The sequence below is a fragment of the Lytechinus variegatus genome, chromosome 3 (assembly GCF_018143015.1).
Source record: "Lytechinus variegatus isolate NC3 chromosome 3, Lvar_3.0, whole genome shotgun sequence".
NCBI lineage: Eukaryota > Metazoa > Echinodermata > Echinoidea > Temnopleuroida > Toxopneustidae > Lytechinus > Lytechinus variegatus.
Genome location: NC_054742.1, coordinates 26,370,113 through 26,397,820, shown reverse-complemented (window position 1 = coordinate 26,397,820; position 27,708 = coordinate 26,370,113). Strand labels below are relative to the sequence as shown.

At 34.3% G+C, this 27,708-nt stretch overlaps 1 protein-coding gene across 2 annotated transcripts in view; it reads right to left on the bottom strand.

Moving 5' to 3' along the window:
• LOC121410634 (NADPH oxidase 5-like) overlaps positions 1-27,708 on the bottom strand; it is a 74,858-nt gene that overhangs the window by 11,326 nt on the left and 35,824 nt on the right. For both annotated transcript variants that reach the window (XM_041602852.1, XM_041602851.1), the window contains 4 exons: positions 17,665-17,865; positions 9,455-9,645; positions 7,996-8,187; positions 4,423-4,555 (listed from right to left, as the gene is read on the bottom strand). In XM_041602852.1, the coding sequence (XP_041458786.1) occupies positions 4,423-4,555; positions 7,996-8,187; positions 9,455-9,645; positions 17,665-17,865 (717 nt within the window). The remainder of the gene's footprint in view (positions 1-4,422; positions 4,556-7,995; positions 8,188-9,454; positions 9,646-17,664; positions 17,866-27,708) is intronic.

Genomic DNA, 27,708 nt, shown 5'->3' with positions numbered 1-27,708 from the left:
TCAAATTGAATAGACACCGTATAGCAGATGGTGTACTTAATACAATTTATGTTAAAATGTGAGTACCTGGTACAAAAATAATGTCAACATTAAGTGACCAGATGGCCAAGGTACAGTATCTCATGATATTTGAGTAGACTATTAAGAGTGCATCATTCCAGTTGTACAATATGAAATTAATGTTTGCTTTGAAAAAAATAATAATTTGTGATATTATTATTTAAGGATATTAGGTAAATTGCGCTGTTGACAGACGGGGATTCCGGTCAAAAACCAACTCATTTCCGTTAATAAATAAATTAAAAATGAACTACCAATAAAAGCTCATCTTCCTTTGCGAATGTTCTAATCTTCGTTAGCAAATTGACATAAACAAGGTTTTAACAAAATACTCATTATTGCTAAGGAGGAAGAAAACATTTTTTTTGTAGAAATCTTTTTATTTTTCGTTGAAAACACAAAAAAGGGTTGATTTAATCATATTAAAACTGATAAAGCGAAACAGGAAATAGACCTGGAGCATTTTTCTTCTTATTTTCATCATGTTTATTAGAGTAATTCTAATACTAAAGGCTCGGTGAGTTGCTCATATTTCTAAGCAAACCAATCAAATCCTATGTATGGGTATCTCATTAATTACTCAATGTGTATTTCTTGTTGAACACGCAAAGAAGCTCATTATTATGTAATAATAATTGCAAGTGTTGTTTTAACGACCTTTCAATATCAGTTTGCTTAGAAAGAAATAAAAAATAATAACAACCTAATCAGATGGCAGAGGGAGAAAGATGATATCTGATTTGATTATGGTTTCTTTCCAACAATGAAATTAATTAAAGTCATTCAGATAAAAAACATGATAGCGTCACATATTGCAATGTAATATAATTTCACCAATTCATTGAACGCCTTCGCCGATACGATTCTTTCCTATGTATTCGCAACAAAGAAGAACAATGATCCTGATTTTTTTTTGTAATTTTCTTTTATTTGATTAATCAAGGCCATCGCGCTTTTGAGAATCTATTTCTGTCGGCGTGTGTGATGCATTGAAGTTGCTCATAAATCATAGACATAAAAAGTACCATGAGCCCATTCATAAATGAATTCGATAGACAGATAGGAAGATGGTTGGATGGATGAAGGAACGATACAGATATATTGATAAGGTAGATGCAGGTAGACAAGATGGAAGAAGAAGAAAAGAATGTTTATATACATGGTAGGCTTTGTATCAAGAAGTCCACCATTAACTTGCCCTGGTATCATTCAGACTGCCCATTTTCTCTGCTCACTATTCATAAAAATGTACGAATATAAAAGCAAATGACGTCATAAAATATGTTACTCGTAAAGCCATCTTGTTCCATCCAAACCGCTTGGAAGAATGTCCTCCCACAATGATGATAACATTGATATATAGGAATGCACCCTGTGATAATGTCAGGATGATATCGATCATACTTGGGGGATTATACATGATGTTTGTATAGGCAGACATTGATAACTCGGTTGTAACCAACACCATCAGTTGTCCTGAACGCCATGAATTTTAAAACAATATGCGAGAGTGTACTTAGAAAGCGTCATTGGGTCTGATAGGGTTAATGGAGGTAGCATGGCAGGTGTAATGCAATACACGGTATGAGCCAGTAGATGACGCGACTGTTATTGGTAATGAGGGTGATTTGAGGTGGTAGCAGCTATTTGTAAGATTGATTAATAGGTCATACGATCAACATCGCAAGCCAAGCTCATCAATCAGACCTTTAAAACAACATCCAGGAATGGATTGGAAAAAATAAAGTCGTCATTTCCTTTTCTTTGGAAAGTAATCCCGAACGAAATACTCCACTAGGAAGATGAAAAAATGAGCCTTTCCCTTGAAGGATCGGAGTAGAATAATTATTGAGCAGCATTTATGCAAACACGTTTGATTAAAGCTCCGTATGTGAAAAGTAATCCATCCCCTCCGGTAAAAATCGAAAGAAGTACATGACTTGACGCATTGACTTTCTCTTGGTTTTTTCCCACTCACTTTCTTCTCTCAAGATTACATGTATATAAAAGTGTAAAAGTGTGTGGATTGGTTGGTCGTGTAATAGATGAATTCAGTGAATGATTACGATACGACCAATGTCATCGTATCGTTGAATTACAGATTCAACAGCTGCGAGCGCGCCAATCTTTCTGCTCCGATCTCTTTCCATCCAGTTTGCTCCAATTTCTAGCATCTGATACGCGCTATTAGGACAGAGTAATTAAGGATTTCGAGCAGACAGTTCACCCAGGACTCTAGTCCGTCAGTTGGATTTCAACATTGACTTCAGAGCCCCTAGAGTAGAACACTAGAAGAAAAAGTATCCGGTTCAATTGGTACCCATTTCATCGCACATGCATTCTGCCCAATTTATTGCTCCGACTCATTTCAAATATAACCAACCTCAAAAATTCACAGATAAACGTTTCGGGGGTATCGTTTAAACAACAAGAAAACCTTTCAAAAAGGTAATTAGAAATTCAAGCCAGCCTTATATTACATTCTGTCTCTTATATTTCTATTTCTTCCAACCGATCGATGGCATTAAGAAACCAATTTGCAGGTTTTGTTCAGCCTTCAGCCTTTATTATACTTGCTATAGTCATAGAAAAATATAGATCGTGTAAGTACATGTATATTCCCATCTCAATTATCTGTTGTACTTACGAAAGGGCGATTAAGAAACAGAAAAGGATTGATTACCTCTTTAAAAGGAGACTATATAAATTTGTTTATTTCTTTTATTTATTTATTTATTAAAATATATTTATACAGGATAGCAGGAAAACATCTTTCCTTGATCTTCATTCATATCAGGAGACATATTAGACTATAATCCTTAGGATATAGTCATCGTTCGGTTGCAATTTTTTTGTTGAAAATGCTGTAAAAGGTTTTAAGGGGTTGAGAAGTCTGAAATTCATCAATACTCAGAAAATCCGAAAAACTCCATAATCTATAGTAGATGTGAATGTAGTAATGAATCAAGGTTTTCCAAAAAAAAAATCCAATTGACTTATTGTTTTTTTTTTGCTGATTCCAAATGGGTGTATTACCAATTGATAATCAGGGTTATCATGGACGATCGTCATCTGGGACAAACGATGTTATTCAGAGCAAAAAAGAAAAGTTTCTAGAAGTTTTCTTGGACGAATAGTTACTTGTCCGGAGAAAAGTCACGCCAAAAGCCTTACGCACATGCACGCACCTATCTTACTTTTGCTAAGTATTATACGAAGAAATGAAGGCTTCATGCAAAAAAAATTAGATTACGCCAATTAAGCTCAGTGTATTATTTCTTCACTAGTACCCTTAAAAACTCGTAAGCAAAATCTGTGTGCAAGCTCCCCTCAGGATCGCACTAAATACTATGTTTTTCACTGCCCTGATTCCAGTCATTGAGAGTATGCATGGGTGGATGGAACGAAACCTGACTAGAAGGATTCTTACATTTCGCCTAGGGGCTCAGCCGAGTCAGGTATATGATTTCCCATCAACTCTCAAGTGTTATAGCACTTTGGGTATGGTAAACCACGGAGTGAAAGGCGTATTGAGGGCGCTCAGGGAAATCAAAAGGGTCAAAATGGTCACGTCAAAGTGCTTTCATAAAAAAGTTTTACATTCAAATCCTAGGGCATTTACTTTTACTCAGATTTGTGATGTATGAAAACTATTCAAAGAGCAGATAAAATGGATAAAGATAGAGTCACACATCAGATGAGATCATCTTGGTTGAAAAACCGTGGAATAGCAATCAATTTAATCGACGAAATATACGGGAAATCCGTCAAAATATGTCGGGAGTAACTGAGGTCTAACTGGAGTCACTGGAGTCCTGGTCTAACAATGAGGTCTATTTTCACACAAACATGGTGGTAGTGATTGTGAATACACCCTATACCATAACTCTTGGAGTGCTTCAATAACTGGCATTGTATTTGTCTCTATTCTCAATATATCCACGATAGGAAAATATTTTTGGCAGACATTCTGCCACCTGCAAAGTCGAAAACATTGATCAACCTATTACAGTATTAAGTCGATTCAGCGGCTATCCCCCCAAAAAAATCGTTGAAATGTTGCCCCAAAGTGTGCCTTTCAAACAGATTTTAATAAAGATGATAATGTTGATGGGGCTCTAAACTTCAACCTATTAATTTAGTTAGTCGTTGATGATCAAATTGGAACAAAAACGTAAAACGACATTGATCTTGAAGAATATTGGAGGCATATTGTTGTGATAGAAAAAAATGATGTACGTCACTTAAGCGAAGGAACCCCAAAATCCGACATTTCAAAACACTTTACATATTTGTATAACAAAATATACCCCCCCAAAAAAAGTGGGATGATGAGCCCCTCTTCACCCTCCCTGTAAATACCTTGTTGTTCTGGTGCACTGCTGATGGTGAATGGATGCCACTCATATTGAGCAATCTGAGGAATATTGATGAATATATAATCACCAGCTTTATAATGGAATCGATTCGGTCTCGTCAATGCAAGATGCGTTACCTGAAAAAATAAAGGAAATAGAATAAATTGTTCAGTATAAAACAATACTGGACTGTACGTATGAAGTATCAATTATCAGTTTCGATGTCGATGAATTTCTGATTTGCCTCAACCTGCCAATCTGGATTTGAACCCACATCAATTATGTTGCTGTAATTGATCAATACAATCCCACTCCCACACCTTTTCCTGCTCGAAGGCTTCGCTCCCTCGCCGAGAATCTCATGCTGTCACATTATTAAAACCATGCAAAAGTGTTCTGGCGCGCCTGATCGCAACTCGGAAGATGTCAAGTTCGGGATGGGGATCAAGTGTAACTTAAGAGATATTATGTAAAAATTGAATTAAATAAGGTATTTAATGAAATAGAGTCCTGGGTCTTTTTATTTTTCATAATTACTGATGCTTGGGATAACCGATAACTGATGCTCATGTACTAGCTATACATCAGTTTATTTAAAAAACATGGCATCCTTCAACAGGCTTTATATATCAGTGAAATATCTTAAAGTTAGAGAAAGGAACGAAAAGAGGTCCTATAATTTAATTAATAATTTCATTTTAACAATTATCATTAAAATATTGGTATACACAACTAAAGAAATATGTGTCAGTCCGATTTTTTCATTCCTGGCGTGTATCAGAGTAAAAATTATTTCTGAAAACAGCAAAGAAAATTGTATATATTTATATAAATCTATTCATTCTCTCTGTCTCTTCCTATCTCCCTTTCTCTGTCTCTCTCTCTTTATTTCCTCCTATTTCTTCTCTTATTTCTTCTTCCCTGATGTTTTAGTATTATTGTGTATGGTCGCTGTAGTTCGATACAGGTGTTGCCACGAATAATTCAAATGTGAAATTCCCAAAAAATAAATCTTTATTTTTTATTATTTGTTTTTTACAAAGTTATTCCAATCACCTGATTGAAATATACTAGTACATATGATTCTTGCCATGTGAATTTCTACAATTGATTGTTAAAGTTTTTAAGTTAGTTTTACTCTGGGGCCAGTGGACATCAACGTGTTAAGCTGCTCTCCCCTGGCCCTCCGCAGAAATACGAAATGTGTAGTATTACACTGTGAAAATGCTGTTAAAAATGTTAAGCAGCGCTGTTTATGCCCGTCACTCTAAGAACATTTAATCAAATTTTAAACAAGTTTTTTTCAAAAGTTTAAAAATTTGATTAAATGTTTAAAAAATAGTTGTTAGAGAGACGGGCTTAAACAGCATTGCTTAACATTAAGTTTTAACAACATTTTTACAGTGTATGTTCTTTAATTTGGATTCCTTTGTATGTGATTATTTGTATCAATGCTTAATATATTTATGTGTATTATGAAACGTGAGCCAGGAGATGATGTCTATACAACATTTGATTTTTTGCATGACATCCAATAAAATCAATTCATTCACTTCAATTCATACAACGGGTTCTAAAAATAAAAACTCGAAACTTTAGTGACATAGTATTATATCATTTCATTGTAGACTTCACAATGTATACTCTTTTTACGTCATACTTATTTCAATATCTGGTGTTCCCCAAAGAATATACTCATAACAGACATACATTATCGTGATAGTGCATTACTATTAATAGAGCTGGCAGTCCATTCGCATCACTACCCTAACACACTCTCAGTCTTTGTTTACAATTTTCTTTGAAACAATCCCTCGGGGGTAATAATGCAAAGCATAATCACATCTATTCAGATTGGTATATTTTAAAGTTATCATGTCAGTGTGTACTGTAGCCAAGAGATAAAGATTTGAAAAATGTTGTATCATCTCTTGAGTTTAATTAGCTTTCAAAATTACTATCTGAATTCCATACTGTGAAGTATATAGGCCTACCTTCCTTTCCCGATTATTCTTCATTTTACGTAAAAACCTCTTTATTTTGTGTCCTATACTGTGTTTATAAACTAAAATATTTCCCAAATACTCAATTTAATTTTTTCCCTTAATATTATTGCTTTTGTTAACTACGGTGTCGTATAATCATACAAAATAGGCCTAGGCATATGTTTTTGTATATACTGAAAGTGAACGAAAATGAACGAAAAATTCCTTTAACCGTGGTTAAGTTATTATCAGACCTACTACGTGTATCACGGAAGGAAATATCAATATTTCAACGGATAAATATTTTCCTGTTATGAAGTTTTTTTTCTCCAAACCTCAAAATATCAAACACCATTTAATACGTCTAACTAAAATAAATCAATATATTCAATAGATTACATTAAAGCAAATGTGATTAAACGATATCATGCAAAGAACTTGATTTCCTTAAAATACATGAGATTTGGTAAAATTTGGTGAAATTTGGTGGAAAGCGTTATACGAATGAATACTCCCATCAGCTCGAAGCATCGTTTTAAATTGGATTAGTGCGACAAGGATTCATTATCATGCATTCTTTATCTTCAGTTGCCATAAGCCAGTAGTGGTGTACCACGGGTACAATGTATAACGAAGGTACATCCGGGTATGCACTCTTGCTTATGGGCCCGTAACACAAAGGTTAGCGATTAATCGTACGTTTGATTTTCATGATTGATTGTACATTGTAGTCAATGCAATCAATCATGGAAAAATGTTCTACGTTCATTGCCAAGCTTTGTGTTACGGACCCTTGGTCTACTTTACCAAGTAGTTAAATTCCGGTCTTTCTCCCTTTCGTCAAATTTAGTTCATCTTCTTAAAACTTACCGCATGTAATCTTCGCTTGGCATAACTGTTTGCCTGCTATAATTTGACATACACAAGTTTGTCTTACGGTCTAGAACTGCTCTCAACTTCGGCTTTGGGACGAAGTAGTATTCACCTCAAGTGATAATTAGCCCAAAATGGATCTAAAAGTGATAGCATCTATAGACTAAATTCCAACTAAACGAAAAAAAAAGAACTAACAATGTTTAGTCCGAACGGAGGTAAGAGCCTGCAAACAGAGGTTTAAACCAGGCATTTAAGGTTGAAACCGAATATAAATTCATGGGCACTAAGACAAGTTGGAGTCCTGGGGGCCGTGCCATAAAGCTGTTCGTAAGTTAACAGCGACTTTAAGAACGACTGGTGAGCCTTTCTTACTCGCTTAACCATCGTCAACGAATGTACCATTTTCTAAAAGAAAGGATCACCATGTCATTCTTAAAGTCGCTCTTAACTTACGAACAGCTTTATGAAACACCCACCAGGTCATTTTCGCACGAAGTCGAGTCATTTTTTTATGAGAAGCGTCTTCATGGATGTATTTTGGGTCAGGTGACTTACTGGTTTTGGCGGAAAACACTGAAACACTTAAAGGAAAAATTTCTTTTCACGTTCCGCACCCAAGCTATATTTATCATCTACTTCGGAAAAATGATAGGCAACTGCTCGTACTAGTAAGGACTGTCCCCAATCATCTCAAAACCTCTTCCCAATTTACTTACCCCTGAAGGGAGAAGGTTAACCTCCTGTACGTAAGTCTTTCCATAACGGGCTTGCTTGACGCATTTAGTCTGACTGAGTTTTTCCACGATGAAGATGATACCCGGTACTACAAACCAGTACCAGAACCTTGGTCCGTGTATGAGAAGAAGACCCCAGAACACCACGTATAACATGTGCGTGAAGTAAAACACCTAAAAAAACCAAGAACGCGGGAAAGAACGAAAAGTGAAAATAAAGGAATTTAATGGGAGTGCAGTGGTTAAGCACCTACTCAATAATTAACGGGAGGTTGTGGGTTCAATCCCCAGCCGAGTCATATCAATGATTTATAAAATGTGACATGATTTTTAGTTTGGCGCTTAGTCCTTTAGATTGAGAGATTGTAGAGCCTGTTGGTAGGAAAATTATGTAACACATATTGCTACTCTGGATAAAAGAAATATTATTGCGATCATTGTTGATATAGGTAAAACTGCCTTGGTGATACAGGGGTAGGTTGTTTGCCTTAAATTTGGGATATATCGGAGAGGATGAATAAAAAGGTTAGAGAGGGATGAATACAGAGGAAGGGTGAGATATAGATAACTAGAGAGACAGATAGAGGGAGGGAGAGATACACTGTAAGAAAATTTATCCTCAAAATAAAAGAAGTTCCTGCAGCAGAGTTTCGAGAACACCTGTAATCTTACCAGATTGCGTAATCTTACAGAAAATTGGTATTTGGTTTATGGAACCTTACAAATTTCCTTAAAGAAAACGCCCTTTTCCCCTGTTTAAACAGACCTGTTCTGTTAAATCGCAGAAAAGTTCATGTTTCATGAATTTACAGAATGAATCTTTTATTGCTTTCTGCAAAATCTTCTCTTTTTTTCTGTAAAATCAGTGTTTTTAACAGTGTAGATAGAGGGAGGGGGAGATAGAGGTCAAAACGATGGACGTGTACTATAATAAAAATGTTCTCAATAACACGTTGTTATGAAAGTCTGCTTATGTTTTTCTTTATAAAAGAAAACTAATTAATTTGATAGGCATCTTTTCTTTCTTCGATATGATCTGGCAAAGAAAGATGTTACCTTGCCAAGATGATATCTGATTAAATCCAATGAAAGAATTTATTGAAACTTAAAAAAAAATGGGGAAAAACATTGACGAGCAAGCCACTTAGCCATAATTTATTTTACAAGAGTTCTAAGATTGCCATAGTAGTGACCATGGCGTAGTGAGGATAAAAGAAGAAGAGGGCTTGAGTCGCTGGGATGCGTTGTAATATTTCTCAAAAACCCAAAATGACCACTTTAAATATTTTCTCATTTTCTCATGTCCCATAACTGAACCAGGAAAATTCGATAGAAACTAATGACACAAGACAATGATTTATGGAAAAACAATTTCTTGGAAGAGGGGCATGCAGGGCCTATACTCCCCTTCCTCAATAGAATGCAAAGGATAGTGACTTACTTGAAAATGTCCTGATCGTCTGACAAAGGGCATTGAGCATATGACCATGATGGCGAGGACGACGTCCAACACCCACCCAGTGAGAAAGGCACTTCCGGCTACGGGAGCAAGCCCGAGGTTCGTCAAGTGAGGGTTTGAGAAGAGTAAAGCAGACATCGTGATGTTACCCTCACTTACCTTCTCCACAAACCCTGAAAATGTAAGAATACAGGTGGATATAGAAGCTTTGATATATGTAAAGATAATGGGAAATGAATAATAATTAAATGATTTATTGCTGTTGACTTGTTTCACTCCTATATGTAAAATCGTTACCATGAAATACCCAGTCACATATGAAAAAGCTGTATTGATAATGTTTATCCAACGTCCAAAACATGATTTTCACTCGAAACTTCATAGGGGATTGTTAAAAAAAACATAACCTAAGATTTTTTTTAAAGAAACAAATCAATATTTATAAAAGTCATGTGAAGACATATAAATTCAATCATTGTTTTGACACATTTGATAGCCTGTTTTTAGAGCGAATATAAAGTTATTCCATTACGAAATAACTAAAGCTCAGTGTCTTATCGAGCTAAGTCAAGTCAACCGTATTCACTGACTTATTAAATACTCAACATTGATATTAATCGATATACTGTAACTTCAAAGTAAAATGCCTATGATTTTAACCTTCAGTTTATGAAGGAATTTATGAATGCACAATTGGTCATCCCGAGTGAATATAACCTTATCTTTCCCTATTTGTTCCTTTGCATATGCTGCACTCACATTTCCCTACGGCGGTCGTATACGGCGAGTCGAAAATAGCCGTTTTATTCACTTTTATTCAAACCATCTATTATGAAGCTGACTGTAAAAAAAAAAATATTAAAATGGATGTTTTCGACTCCCCATACGGCTGCCGTAGGGGAATGCGACTGTGCCATTAGATAACGAATGTTATGTCAGGAGTGACTGTTTCTAAGCAAATATTGATATCATCTATTAACCCTATTTAATGTTAAGTCTTTGACATTGACATGTCGAATGAATAAGGTCTGTACAGAATCACTTTTATTCCTCAAGATTCTGAAAATATAAATAGAAGCTTAACATTGCACAGCAGACATGGCGGTCTTGTTAGTAATGGAAAGCGCACGTTCAAACTGTTTATTCCCATTACGACTACTTCAGCTCATTAGGGGACTATCAATTGACTTATCCTTTTCGAAATTGGGAGATAACTGCCGTCGATGATAACAATTGGTAACGCATTTATGAATTAATCAAATCAATTACAGATGCATTGAATGGTGTAACGAGCTTCCATCGGGGTTAGCACAACCATTAGACGATCATTATAGCACAGTGGCAAAAAGGGAAAAAAATAGGGTAAAAAAAAATCTCAGGTGGTATTTTGGTGGACGTAACTCATTAAGAGCGGGCTGTATTACTGCGACATAAAGGTGAAAGAGTATGTGTCATTGATTTTATCGAGACTTGAATCGACTGATTATTAAAGAAAATTTCATAATGACAACCAAGAGGTCACATGATGGATGCAAAGCTGCGCATTCATACAAAGGCTAAAGAAAGAAAGAAAAAACTTAAAATGGTTATGATGAGATAAAGATCACAGGGCTGTCACACTTGAAGATTTTAGCCTGCGTACCCTGAGGTACGTAGGCGATGACAAGCCATTTTACAAATCCCATTATCTTGATAATTAAGATCTTAATTTCGTTAACAAAACAAAATTATTTCTTCCTATTTGAATTCTTAATATTTGTGTTGGTAAGAAATATCCTTGAATTCTTGGTTTCGTAACAAAAAGTTACGATTAATCGTATGCTTGATTTTTACGACTGATTGTACATTGTAGTCAATGATATCAATCGTAGAAAAATGTTCTACGATCATTGCTAAGCTTTGTGTTACGGGCCACAGGAAATGGGATTAAATGAGGCTGGGTCCCTTAAGAATGGCACAATTAAAAAAATGTTGTAATAAAATAAACAATATAAGATGACAAAAAATGGTCTGACTGTGATGAATTGAACGATATGTTAATAGTTATTCAATATTGTACCTTGATGAAGTTCAAAGAACTAGGAATAGACGTAGATAGTAAAAAACACGCACAAAAAAGCAAAAACAAAGTAAATTTCGTAAATGTGATTTGAGCCCGGGGAGATGATATAGAATAAAGTCATAATAAATGTTATACTTTTTACTACCGAACTACAGGAGTAGGTGTATTTTAAATGCAAAATATTACTTTATGATAGCAATCACATTTCATTCTAAATAATTAATATGTATACTATAGTATGCAATCAACAGTTCAGACCTCTACAAAACGTAGATAATCTGCTGTATTACTGCCAGACGGAGCATCAATTATAGCAATTATTGATTTCTAAATGTTTATGAACAACCGATATCCGACGTATATTGATTTGATATTCCCCACCAATCCCAGAAAAAGTAGCACTATATCCAAACTACTCTATTCTCCATACGCCGACATTACATGATACCAATTTTGCGTGTCCATGGCGACCGCATGGAAAGAAAAAAAAATGATTTCGGCGTCAAAGAGTCTGTTTTGTGCTTCTGTACAGCAGGTGCCGTTCACACCGCTTCCCCAATATCATTTATTTAACCTGAATAAATAGTTCTAGATATCTCAGAGTCATTATCATAAATCACGTTTCCCTTTTTTCTTTTTGTTTATGCTATACCCACGGGTGAAACACCTATTCACTCTTTTCTGCATCCTATTTGTCTTTGCCATGTGAATTAGAGTCCCGACAATGACATTAATTGAATCTCTTCCACAAGCTAAAGCACCTGTCCCGTCGCCACTCGACCTGCGTTACACGGCGTTGCCTCATGGACCCCGCCACGGGTGCGTCTTCACCTTTTATTCTAATGGGCCTAATCGAATCATTTCTATTAAACGTTTTAATCTCCACCCATCCAACTCTGTCCCTATCTCTCTCTTTCTGTCATCCCTCTCTCACTATATTTTCCTTTAGTCTTTTTTCTTTGTCGATGGTGTAATCTTTCGATTGCCGCCATTGCGTCCTTCAGGCCTGCTTCTTTTCTTCCAATTCGGTCGTCGAACTTACCTCCTGTTAAGTTCAATATTTTATCGATCTTGATAAGATTATGGTTTGTTTACATATTTCATGGATGTATTTGTCCATATGGTATGTTTGTCAGCAAAACAGAGGCCCAATATATTTATTAGCAATAAGGAGTTAAGTCATTAGGAATTTATATAAGCGACAGGTGTAGAAAGTAACAGTGCTTGTTTAACTGAAGTAGATAATCTGACACAATATTTAAAATTTGAATTAGTCAGAATCGTCATCTCTTTTTGCGAATCTTTACATGAAAGGAGAAAAAGAAGCACCTTCGAAGATTTACATGAACAAGTGAGGAAAAATGATTAAGGGTTCATTTTAAAGTAAAGACGCAATGCTGATAAATATTCATATTTCCTTATAGAGGACTGAAATAAATATGACATTGTTAAATGGAACGTAATCGGTGGGTTTTTTCTTTAATTTAAATTTTCAGCTGATCTATGGACGCGCTATCAACCGCTTTATCCTCTATTAATCTCAATGTCGCTAACATGAAATATTCTACAATTTCAAACTTAGTTTATTTTTATGCCATGGAATAAGAGTAATCAGTATCTCATGAATATAACAAAACAAATAACCAGGATATTGACCGTAATCACTGTATAAATGTGTTAACTGGCTTATAGTCATATCACTTACGTTATCTGTCTTGGCATTTTGAGAAAGAAAAACGTTTAATTTTCAAAATTAATAAAAACAAAATACGGAGTTGTCTCATACAAATTTTATGTATATGATTTCTTCTTTAAGAAAATAAATGTGATGTTTCAGTCGCTTATTATCCTCCGGTGATGTTATTTTGTAACTGCAATACTAACACGATTAATAGAATCTATCACCTGCCACAGCTTATCAATAGTAGTTCTAGAATATCATACATTTATGTGATCGCTTCCTGTAGCTCAAAGCTACGGGCAATGTTTCGATTTCTGCGCGAAGGGAAACGAGGACCAGTGTTTGCAAGCGTTGGTGAGGGCTGTGTTACGTCAAACTAAAGACGACTAAAGGCACAATGAGATGGATGGGGATAATGCCAGCTTTTATGGCGGCCTGTGCATTAATGTCTCAACATAAAATGCTTTAACTATCGTGCGAATGTGAATTATTTAGACAACATTGATATTTGATTGATCTATATAATACCGTACCAACGCCCAAATATTGCGAGCTTAAGGTACGCTTGGTGATTTTAATTCACACTATAGCGATCACCATCAACTAATGCCCCCTTTATACCAGGGAAAGTTTGCACTACGGTGTTGAAAAAAGGGTGAAATCGTCCTGTACACGCTACGTCCATGCTACGTGATAATGAAGTTCATATTGCGTTGTCAGGTTTGCCACTAACTGTCCGTGTCCGCTACATTTATGCTACGTCGATAGAGATGTTAGTATAGGTAATAAAAATGTTACTATTGTGTTAATGGCACTGTTCTGACTTTGGAAATTGGACATGCTTAAAATTCACGTGTCGGAAGATTGGTCTCCAGAGATCATACATACCATGCCATGCAATAAACGTTCTCGCTTTCTTGTGCTCTCGATACGTTTTAGTACGCTATTGCAGTTCTCAATGATAGCCAGTTTGATTTAACGCAGCGCATCGACGTTAGTTATCCCCACTCGCGATTGATAGCGCTATCAATCACCATGGTTATCAATGACATGCTATTCACATTTTATTTCCACTGGCGACAGGTAACATCTTCTGCACTATTAATGGCAGCACTGCGACGTTCGAAGCGTCAAAATGCACAATAATTATGATTTCCAAAAGTTTCCCGCAGAGTTACCAAAACCAATGTGTGTTTATCGTACGCAACAACATTTTCCTGGTCGAATTATTTTTTCCCTGCTTTCTCGATTACAATCTTACATTCATGGAGTTATCCTGATTTACGTAGAATTTCTTATGTCTGGTTCTTATTTTTTATAGATTAGGTGAAATTAAAGTAAAGAGTATCATTTGATAGCTGTCAGAATGGCTTACTTCTCCATGTTTGCAAAATATCCTAGTTGTAGAGAAACCATCACAAAATGTTAAATTCAACGACATTAGTGTTTATCAATAGTATACAGAGTATATGTATATATTGTCAGTGGTTTGATAATTCCGTATACAGGAGCTGATATGTAAACGGTATGATTCAGGCTTTAAGTTTTTTTTTCATACCACAAATTAAGAGATAATTTTCTTAAAACTTCGTTTCACGTGAAGGTCTTCATTGGCATTCTCCTTGTTGTGAATATGGAATCTGCAAGAATGGTTCTAAAAGCCCAAGGAAAAGCAGCTATAGCCGTAGTATTTTTAAAAGGTTTCTCGCGTAGCCGTGAGCAAGTGAAAGCAAATGAAGGAGAAACTGGAGAAAATTAGCAAGTTGAGAAGAATAAAATGGGTTTACCTCCCACGCACTAATAACACGAACTTCTGATTGCTGAAGTGACATGGTATTGTTTAGAATGTACACGGCTCGTTTGCCAAGTGGCATGTGAGATGTATTTCTTAGCGATTGCGATATTAAAAATATGGCATCCTTTATTTCTTGCTATTGCCACAAAAGAAAGCAATGTTAGTTTTGTGAAAATGGAACAGGTTCATCAGGTAACTGATTTCGCCCACACTGGGGGTTAGAAGTGACATTTCAGGGACACGTCATCAGACTAACATTAACCCTCTAACCTATAATCCAGGGATATACAGATGCAATAAAGTGAAATACAGTACTATTTTCAATGAAATTCAATGCTAATAGCCAATAATAAAATAAAAGAATGGTTTGGCAAATTGGTTGCGTTCATTTTTGATGATGCTAACTGCATACGAGATGTAGTTACGAAAAGCAGTATAATTCTGAATATATATATATATATATATATATTACAAGTACATACGTTTACACAAACAAAGCTTAAAGCATTTCATGTATGATAAAAGAACAGAGCATAATATGCCTTCCCCAAGATGCCGTGGCCGGGAATCGAACCCCGGACTAAAGTGTTTACGTAGCGCCTTAGACCACTCGGCCACGGTACATCCACATGAGGTACATGGCTGCAAAGGCAATTAAAGAGAATGACAAAACTAAGAAACAGAGACGGACAGAGAGAGGAGAAACAGACAGAGATTGGGGGAGAAGGGGGTTTAAAGGGGATACTGGATGTCGAGGAGACGGATGAGCCATGGACCTAAGAGCGAAGTGATTATAAATTCATCAGAAGATCATGGATCTCTTTGTGAAAATAGGAATCACCCTTCGCATTTGTCAGTAGATGGTTTGATATGTGAGTACGAGACTATTAAAAAAAAAAAAACGATTTCTCATCTCCGAGAAAAGGAATAAAGAACAGCTATCGCATATATTAACTTACACGCTGCGCTCACCAACCCCTCTCGATGAAGTCCAGTTCATTACCATGTACGCCATCGCTCAAAATATGCCGCAATTAGGTGAGTGAGCGGCGTGCCGTCTTGATCCTTGTTCTCCAGAATTTTCATCCTTAATGTGAAATTCCGAATTAGAAAATAAGTGCCTTGGGAGTTTGAATAACCATGTGACAATTATTCGACTGCCCACACTAATTGCTAAATTACATTCAAGTCCAGTGTTTGTTCATAGCTTCTTGTTATGCCGTGAACGACGACACAGTTTGATCGTGAGCATTATCCTATGGATATTCGTTTTAAGACAAAATATATTGTGACGTTTACATCACTGTACATCATGAAACGTTCGATGGATCTAGAAAGAAATCTGGAAATTGTTAAATATTAGGGAAATCATATTTAATTATTATGGTCATCGTCACCATGAGGCTAAACTCGTCAATCTATTTATTAACTTCACAATCGGCACCATCACCAGCATCATCACCACCACCACCACCACCACAACTAACAACACCATCACCACCAACACCAACACCATCACCACCACCACCACCACCAACACCATCACCACCACCACCAACACCATAATCATCATCATCTTTAGCATCATCATCTTCATCAACAACACAATCTTCATCATATTCATCATCGTCATCACTATCATCATCATCATCATCATCACCCCCACCACCAACGCCACCACCATCATCATCAGAAGTTGTAGCAGCAACAATATCATGATCATAATCTTCGTCGTCACTCACATTATCATCATCTTAACCATTATCACTTTCATCGCCTTCACGGTTATTATCACCTGTACCATCGCAATCAGCATCTGATTGTGCGTTTCGATGATATAGTCCAAATAAATTGACACAAGACTGATCTTGATGGACAGTTGTGAGTGTTTTATAAAACCAGTGGGATGTAGGATGAGATAGTATAGGATCTAAATCAACATTACTCATAATTCAGGATGTGGGATACTGAGAAAGACAATTTGGACTAAATTATTTTTTTCTTCATGTATAGGCCTGTGCAATGGGTGTATACTGCCATTAAGAAAGGGTAAACTGGAACGGCGAAATGGGGTACAGCTAATCAAAAATAGAGGAGGAATATTATACGGTCATTTTCGTGTGGTCTCCGCTTGTTCATCTTGTTTTCTCGTCTTCCCCTTATGTTTAATGTAGATTGCACTCAGTTAATACAAAAATATTACGAACTTCAGCAAAAATACTGATGACTAATGACGTAAACTAATAAAAGGATAGGTCAGTATCACAATAACATTGACATTGAACCACCAATAAAAGATAATTTAAATCGGCGACGCAGGTAGAGGGGAAGCGGAGGGGGGGGGGGGCTATAGCCGTAAGATCATAAAAAAATTGATGTGAATTTCTAGAAAAGTCCTCCTGATATATGCACCAAATCCATATGTTTCGTTTTAAGAAAAACTTTTGTCATTAACTTGGTCGATTCACTCCTTCACTTTTTTTACTTATTTTTCCCCAACGCCACTTAAACAAGCAATCCGAGTATGGCCATGGCATAATCAACGGTCAACTTGATTGAAAAGTACTTTATGCATCGTCTTTGTTAGGAGGAAATGTTATCAAGTTTGGTTTCTATCCATCGCAATTATCATCAAGTGCCTATGATATACTTACATGCATTGCCTATGTGTCCCAGGGTATGTATCCCAGAAAGCAATGCGATGAAGATTCCAACCATTTTGTGGAATATGATATTCTGGTCTGTTGGTAGGATCTCAGCGGCTTTCGTCGTCCGTAAAGTAGTGATAGTCTTTCGCAACATGAGGACAAGGACGAAGGCAGAGTTAAAATTCAGGCACTGACCACAACCACGAGCTGCAAAACAAAGAAAAATGAAAAAAATGTTGATATAATCAAGTATTATATTTGTTTCAACATCTAAATCTTGACGATCCATAATCAATCCTCATCATTACAAATGATATCAAATAATAGATTTGTGCATACAAGTCCCAAGAAAGAATCGCAACATTCTCTCCCATATACCGTCTACATTTGAAGTGTTCTCGTTTACAAGTATATCAAAGTTATCACAATTTATTGTAATTGCTTTTGGTTAATAGTTTATTCTGAGGACTGTATTTCTAGTAGAACTCAGAGCTCTATTCACAAGGTACATGTCGAGAAGTAACCTTACTTCCTCCTTTACTTACGACATCATTTAAAATTGGGATACCCTTGCAATCTAATATAACCTATTTCTACGATAAATATGAGCTGGGGCCCATTTTACAAATGACTTTACGCACGACTGGTGACAATTTCTTGTTTTACATGATATCCCTATGTAACTGATTTAGCACCTAAAGGCGACCGCACACCTTACGATTGGTCTGCGACCCGATTTCAGAATAAAATGTAGTAGCACGTGATGTTAATATTGAGACTTGGAATATCTTACTGTATAATGTTCTAAATCATCGTACGATTACCTATGTTCAAATCTGTGACTCTGCAATCATCCTTCTTAGAATAAAAACAATTTTAATATCTAGTCGTAATGACGTCATAGCAGTAGTACGATTGGCTACGATGTGAAACTAATTTTGCCTTTACTCCAAAATAAAGGCTTGCGATCTTTCAAAATGGTTATATTAGTATTCTTTCAATTAATTTTAACCTCAAATAAAATTATATGTTCCATTCACATTTTCAGAAAATGAGCAAAATGCGATTTGTTCTAAAATCGGATCGCGAACAGTCGTAAGGTGCATGTGCGGTGGCCTTAAGTACAGGTTCCAGTCGTTCGTAAAGTTGTGCGTAACTTTACCAACAGCTTTATGAAACACCACCATGGTTATAATTGTTTTCTGAGAAGTATTAAGAAGTGAAATGTGATGTCTTGTACACCCTTTTCTATTTATGACTGTCTCATAAATATAGTTTCGGATTTCTGTAACCAGATGGTATTTGACTTATATTTGAATTCTTCATCGAAACTCGCAGCACATTTTAAAAGACTTATTCGTTTTATGATCACATTTCACACTTTATTTCTATGTAGTTCAATTTAGCATTCCTCTGTTCATCAACCTGATACAAAGTATACATCATAATGAGGTAATACAAATTGAAATAAGATGCCTGAAAAAAGGAGTCTAGTAAATAATTTCTGTGGCGATATTCCCGTACCATATAACATGTAAAATGAACTAAATGTTTCCCGCCATGAGATAAATGAAGACAACAGCAATTATATATTTTTTCGGTTTGCTCTGATCGTTTTTACAGAGTCTGTAACTCAGCACCATTCAATCACAAAATATTCATCCCTATCCATTTTCGACAGAAAAACAACTTGTGCATGTCCCGCGCAATTATTTCTTTGCCAGAATATTGTTGGCAGTGGCATGGCTTTCTAAAAAAATATGAAAGGGCATTCAACCCGAACACAAAGAAATTTCCACTAAAATTTAGATAAAATAGAATGTCACTGTGGCGAAATTACTTCAACATAAAAGTCTTACATTTTTAGCGGCATCAATATAGTTTAATGTTCACTACAAAGAAAAACTCCGCCTTTAGTTTATTTTTATTTACAAACATTTTGTTCTTTGAGGGAGAATTGTTGTTAGGTTCCACATCTTTCTCTCATTGTGTCTATACAGGGAGTTCTCTAGCTCTGCATGTCATGTTTTACATTAACGTCTGTCTCTTTTGTTTGCATGTCCACATACTTGATATTTTAGTCTGTCTGATTGTCTCATTCTTTTTTTCTCTCTCTCTTTCTTGCTCTTTTCATATTTCCTTTCAATATGTATTTTCTTTCTCTCATACATACCGCCCTATTGCTCTTCTCATTCCTAAATCTCTCTTTTTCTTTCTTTCTACATCTATATTCTACTCAGTCATAAACTTCGAAGCTTGTGGCTTCTGGCTAAAACAGAACTCATTGCTCTTCAGTAAATGAGAAAAAAATGATAAGATGATTTAAGTGGACTTAATCAAATGTTTATAGGAGCCCGATCTTAGGTACTGGAATATATTTTTGATTTCGGGTAACAACTTTGCAGTATCGTATGATATAGAATTGAGCTAGGAAAGGGATGAGGGAATAACTTATAAGATAATTTTTGTTTTCAGTCTCAGCATTATTACACAATCAATGTGACATTAGTACATTGATCATGTAAGCTTCAGATTAAATGATCATTTTGTAACAATGAATATCGATGAATGGATGAATGAATGAATCAATCAATAATAACCACTCCATTCTTCAATGAATTCATCAATCAAACGATCTATCAATATAAATCAATAAACTGTGTGGAAAAAATATCATTAAAATCTTGAATGAACAAATTGTCTTTTCGTCACTGATTCAAGAGATCTCCCTAAAACACATTTACGTTATTGAAGTTGATATGTACATGTAGATAAGAGATTATCATTACCGTTTAAAGATATTGGGTAAAAATGCTCCATGATGGTAATTTAGGAATTTTTATTTATCCAGTGTGATGAAAAATTTGAAAAGAAATCGCTACTTATTCATTTTTTAATCCTGCATTGGGTAAAATACCCAAAAGAAAAGAATAAAAATTGATATTTATCCTTTACTAGCCTTAATGGACAATATGCTTCCTGCATTGGGTAAAATACTGCCCCAAATTGGTTGGACACATAATTACCTTCATACTGGTTAAAATTTTACCCAACATTTTTACAGTGATCACACAATATTCTATTTAGGGGTTACATAATATATACTATGGAAAATGAGTTTCCATTCAACTGAACTAACATGAAACTAATGTAATGTGCTCTTTACATTTCATGCTTCGCTTCATCCTTCTTTGAAATGTCATTTAGTTTGATGATATCTTAGATGCATATTCCTTTTAGCCGTATTATATCCGATTCAATAGAGAAAGTATATAGAATATATCGCTGGCATGCATGCATTAAAGATGAAAAGTAATCGCTATTTAAGAACATATGCAATCCTTGTAAGACTGTTGTTAGGATATGCAGCTTCTAACTTGACTCATATTGACACGTTTCCATGGTGAATGTATTAGTCAGATAAAATACTTTATAATATGTAAAAGGAGTATTCATATCTCATATTGATATGAAATTGGATATCTGTGTAAGATGTAAAAGGAGTGTTCATAACTTCCATAATTATCATATCTGTATAAGATGTAAAAGGAGTATTCATATCTTCCACAATCATGATATCTATATAAGATGTAAAAGGAGTGTTAATATATTCCATAATTATGATATCTGTATAAGATGTAAAAGGAGTGTTCATATCTTCCATAATTATGATATCTGTATAAGATGTAAAAGGAGTTTTCATATCTTCCATAATTATGATATCTATATAAGATGTAAAAGGAGTGTTAATATATTCCATAATTATGATATCTGTATAAGATGTAAAAGGAGTGTTCATATCTTCCATAATTATGATATCTGTATAACATGTAAAAGGAGTGTTCATATCTTCCATAATTATGATATCTTTATAAAATGTAAAAGGAGTGTTCATATCTTCCATAATTATGATATCTGTATAAGATGTAAAAGGAGTGTTCATAGCTTCCATAATTATGATATCTTTATAAAATGTAAAAGGAGTTTTCATATCTTCCATAATTATGATATCTGTATAAGATTTAAAAGGACTGTTCATACCTTCCATAATTATATCTGTATAAGATGTAAAAGAAGTATTTATATTTCATATAAAGATGAAATAGGATATTTGTATAGGATGTAAAAGGAGTGTTAATATTTTCCATAACTATGATATCTGTATGAGATGTAAAAGGAGTGTTCATATATTCCATAATTATGATATCTGTATAAGATGCAAAAGGAGTGTTCATACCTCATATTGAGATGGAATAGGATATATGTATAAGATGTAAACAGAGTGTTTATATCTCATATTGAGATGGAATAGGATATCTGTATAAGATGAAAAGGAGTGTTCATATCTTCCATAATTATAATATCTGTATAAGATGTAAACGGAGTATTCATATCTTCCACAATTATGATATATATATATATAAGATGTAAAAGGAGTGTTCATATCTTCCATAATTATGATATCTGTATAAGATGTAAAAGGAGTGTTCATACCTTCCATAATTATGATATCTGTATAAGATGTAAAAGGAGTGTTCATATCTTCCATAATTATGATATCTGTATAAGATGTAAAAGGACTGTTCATACCTTCCATAATTATTATATCTGTATAAGATGTAAAAGAAGTATTTATATCTCATATAAAGATGAAATAGGATATTTGTATAGGATGTAAAAGGAGTGTTAATATTTTCCATAACTATGATATCTGTATGAGATGTAAAAGGAGTGTTCATATATTCCATAATTATGATATCTGTATAAGATGCAAAAGGAGTGTTCATACCTCATATTGAGATGGAATAGGATATATGTATAAGATGTAAACAGAGTGTTTATATCTCATATTGAGATGGAATAGGATATCTGTATAAGATGTAAAAGGAGTGTTCATATCTTCCATAATTATAATATCTGTATAAGATGTAAACGGAGTATACTCATATCTTCCACAATTATGATATATATATATAAAAGATGTAAAAGGAGTGTTCATACCTTCCATAATTATGATATCTGTATAAGATGTAAAAGGAGTGTTCATACCTTCCATAATTATGATATCTGTATAAGATGTAAAAGGAGTGTTCATATCTTCCATAATTATGATATCTGTATAAGATGTAGAAGGAGTGATAATATCTTCCATAATTTTGATATCTGTATGAGATGTAAAAGGAGTATTCATATCTCATATTGAGATGAAATATGATATCTGTATAAGATTGTCAAGAGTATTCAAATCTCATCTGTATAAGATTTTCAAGAGTATTCATATCTCATATTTGTATAAATGTAAAAGGAGTGTTCATTATCTTCCATAATTATGATATTTGTGTAACATGTAAAAAGGAGTATTCATATCTCATATTGAGATGAATTACGATATCTGTATAAGATTTTCAAAGGAGTGTTCATATCTTCCATAATAATACGATATCTGTATAAGATGTAAAAGTAGTATTAATATCTCACATAGAGATGAATTATCATTTCTGTATAAGATTGTCAAAGAAGTATTTATATCTCATATTAAAGTATAATAGGATATCTGAATAAGATGTAAAATTAGTGTTCAATAATTATCACATCTGTATAAGATATAAAAAGAGTATTCATATCTCATATTGAGATGAAGTATGATATCTGTCAAAGATGAGAATAGGGTGCTTATATAATTTGCAAAAGGATTGCTAATACCTCATATTGTGATGAAGAATAGCATGATGCAAGATAGCAAGATGAAGTGTCCATATCTTCATGAGATTAGGTACAATATCTGTATAAGATGTAAAATGAGTGTACATACCTTCCATTATGAAATATCTGTATTAGAAGTAAAAGAAGTGCTCAAATCTTATATTGAGGTTACGCATAATATCTATTCTTCTATATTTTTCTATATTCAATACGTTTCGTGTGTTTTATTGATAAACTTATTTGAAATTGATTACAAATGATAGATAAACAAAATTGCCATAATTAGCGCTATACTTTTTAACTCCTTCTTTTATCCAGCAAGCCGATGTATTTAATTTCCATCGCAAGAAGGAAATTAACACTGATTTTGACTTTTGTAATTAATCATGATTAACGGGAAACCTTGCGATTGATTCAATGCAAATTTTTTGAAACATCCTTAAATAAATAACTACGCTCAAAATAATATCATCATGAAGACAAGATCGTGGTCAATAACATAATGAGTCACGATTGTTGCACGGGATGAATTTTATGATGATATGTATATTTCTTTATCAGTAATGATCATCTCTTTTCTTAAAAAAAAATAAAATTGAGTTTGTTGGGATTTGCGAGTCAGTTAGGTCAAGGGGCTATATTTTGCATTTTTACTGAATAGATAACTGCCACAGAAACAATATGAAACAATTGAATGAAACTTCGAAAAAATATGCCGAATATTTCATTACCATCCATACAAAACCTCGGCGTTTATCCAATTTTAGATTTTCATGCCTTCCAAAGCTTTACCCACAAGTTCAATTTGGATCAATATTTCCATTGCAGGGTGGAATCTAATAAACAGCCAACGATGATGTTAGAAAAGGTTATTTTTGCAGACATTTCAACAATATAAGTAATACCACACGCATCTTGTGTATCATAAAACCATCAGGAAAAAAAGTGCGCCAGGAACCTTTTTGAAAGTACTCGATCATTAATAAACTGTTAATACAAATTCTCGCCAATGGTCAATATTTGCACAAGGGGTCATTTGATCTATTGTCCATCGCTTTCATTTTATCAATAATGATATCATGCACCATTGACGGCAAAGTTCACCACTAGAATAGACAGATTATTGTCATCTGAGATGATTTTAAATGGCCCAAAGGTCTATCGATATTCACTGGCACTGACAATAACAATCGAAGAAAAATCGCTACAACATTCAAGTTGTTTTTTTAATATGAAAGAAACCGATGGGTTTATTATGTATTCAGTTATCAATACCCTATTCCAATTGAGTTGCCATTCAGAACACAATGGCCCGTATTCTGAAGTCAGGTTTAACTTAAACTCAGGTTTAAAGTTGTGGTTTAAGTATGGGAAGCCAAAAGTATCAATTTTTTTCTTAAGTTGTACGTTTCTTATGTTTACTGTGCTCTTTCCTGATTCATCGATGGTGAAGACAATATTCTATATATACTTTTTAGACAATTATGAATGATTTGAGAGCCAAATGAGCTGAAATATGATTTCTCTACCGTTAGTGATTTATGTAACAATTGGCTTCCCATACTTAAACCACAACTTTAAACCTGATTTTAAGTTAAACCCGACTTCAGAATACGGGCCAATAGCTCTACGTGGTAAGTTCAATACCACCATCCGATATCAAAGCGATTTTATGATTGCCTATTGATCCGCGATGAAGGCAATTTAGCAAAGGACGATAGATTATGCAAATCAACAGAAAAACAATAATCATGATATAGCTAATTAGTTTGAATTATAATTAGGTATAACCTTACTTCATTATTGCTTACCAACCAATGTAGGAAATCATTTTTAGATATAAGATATAAAATGAAGATCATAGACTGTGAAGAATATCTTTATCGACTGTGAAAGAATGTTATTTTGAGTCTTCATACTTCATATATTGGGAGCAAACCTCCAACCCCATACTCTTACATCGATTCTTATCCTTGGTTATGAAATAATTCCAAGGCATTTATTTGATCATGGATTTCTTTTTCATAGATAAAATAAACATTAATTACTAAAAAATATGAAGGGAACAATATCGTGGAAATATCGCAGCGCCTCTGTTCGGTATGGTTTATAAACCAAATATTGATCTCCAATATCTACCAGCTTAACAAAATTAAAATCCAACAAAGGATATGTATTCAGTCTTAGAAATAAAGTTAAATTAACCGCGATGGTTAGATATCATAAAATGATTCGAATTGAAAGAAATCAGAACACTTTTTTTCTTTTCAAAATGCGATTTCAATACTAGAGATTTATTTGGAGTTCCTATTAATAATGCTTTTCCATGTAAGATATAACAGACTCCAGGACTGCTCAAAATTTATTTATATGTATTGATTTGCTTTAGTTTATTAAAATATGAGATTTTACTTTCGTACATCGGTGTGGTTGCGATTGAAACAAAAGGCTGAATAAAGTGTTTTTAAAATTTTAAAAATAAATGAATGAACACTTGGTTATTTGAGATAGAAGGAAAATAGTTTATAAAAGGGAGACAGGTGGATGAATCATAAGAGAAGAGAAAGGTATGGCACAATGAGATACCACAGGAAGAAAGAAGGAGAATAAGATGATAGAAAAAAATATCAAGAATTTAAGATAAATATACATATGGATAGATAGAGAAAGAAAGAGAGAAAGAGAATGAAAAGAGAAAGAAAGGGAGAGAGAGAGAGGGAGGGAGGGGGGGGGGGTAGAGGGAGGCGAGAGGGGATGGGTGAACTGATGGTGGAAAGGTTTTTTTTCCCTGACATACCAACGCTAGTTGAATATCTCTGGCTGGGTTGATTCAGTAAACATTGCATCTACAATTCGATTAAAGGAGTCAACACTGACATGATATATGTGGATTTGATTAAAAGTGCTTATTTGCGATTCGACTGGTGGAATGTGACTCTAATTTCTTGAGCGATCGGCTAGATTAAATAAGGACCAGGGAAGAGATGACGGTTGCCAAACTCATGCAGGAATCCACTTACAATGAAAGGGGAAGCAACAGCGTTAAAAATTAATTCGACGAAAGAAATAAATAAATCAGAAAACCTCTTAATTGACCTCGAAAAGAACTCATTTAGGGGTACCCTCTCTCTCGTTGCTTATCTCTCCTCTCACCTCTCTTTCTCTATTTCTATCTTACCATTTGTATCAATTTCTGAGATGCGATTATAAATATAAATCAAATAGACTGTTGTATTGCCACACACATTGGAGCAATACTGCTTCATAGGTGTGCATCCTCTTGAAATACATTTAATATTCTCTTAGTTGTAACCATTTATCCTATCATTTTCGCTCATTTTATTGGGCGTCTGTCTATTAACGAAGTAATTGGTGAAATCCATTTGATGAAGAAAAAAATAGAGAGACAGAAATACCGCCAGTTTGTAGATTACTGCTACAGAGATAGATAATCCAGATAGAAATTCAAGATCAAAATAGTAATGAATTAAAACCAGACATATTAGACCAATGCCATTTCATTTCGGGATATTAATAAATGTATTTCTGCTATACCCCTTGTGTTGGAATTCAATATTGATTGACGGATGTTTGATATTCCACTATACCACGCCTGATTTTTGTTTGTTAATGATAAGCTATCTTTGATATTCATCTAATTGATTAACAATTGATATTGCATCAATAAGATTAATAGAGCCAATACGATACATTATATATAGATATCTATAAAAATATTCGAAACATTAATTCGTATGTTAAAGTTGTTTTTAATAAGAGACAGTTTAACCCCACTTACCTATTCATTTTTTTTGCATTGCTAAGACAGTATACGTTTCGATATATTTTTCAAAAGATTGTTTTCATTGTGAACCCTGAAAAGAAGTCAGGGCATACACGTAAGGGGGAGATGGTAGTGTAAGATTATATTTTTATATCAGTAAGATAATATGAAGGATATAAGAACTGAAGAATATTTTTTTTCGAATAAAGATAAACCAAGACCTCGAATGTTACCATACTGTACATGGTCATAGAAACCAAAGGGACCCCTTTTTGCATCTGATGTAGAGTTGGAATTATTTCAAGAAGTCGAAAAATCCCTTTCATTACTAGAAATAAGTTTTATAAAATAATTTTGAAACTGTATAGCAACGACCATTTCTAGCCCAACTGACAGCATCACCCAGTAGAGTCGTTTAGAAATAGAGAAAATTAATTGACATTTGGTGATGATTGGTCAAAAATTACAAAAGTACTAGCAAATGTTGACCAATGGTCATTTTTATAGAATTTTGGTTCAAAAGTTTCATGAGTTCGGTTAAAAGCTGGAGTTCAATATACACA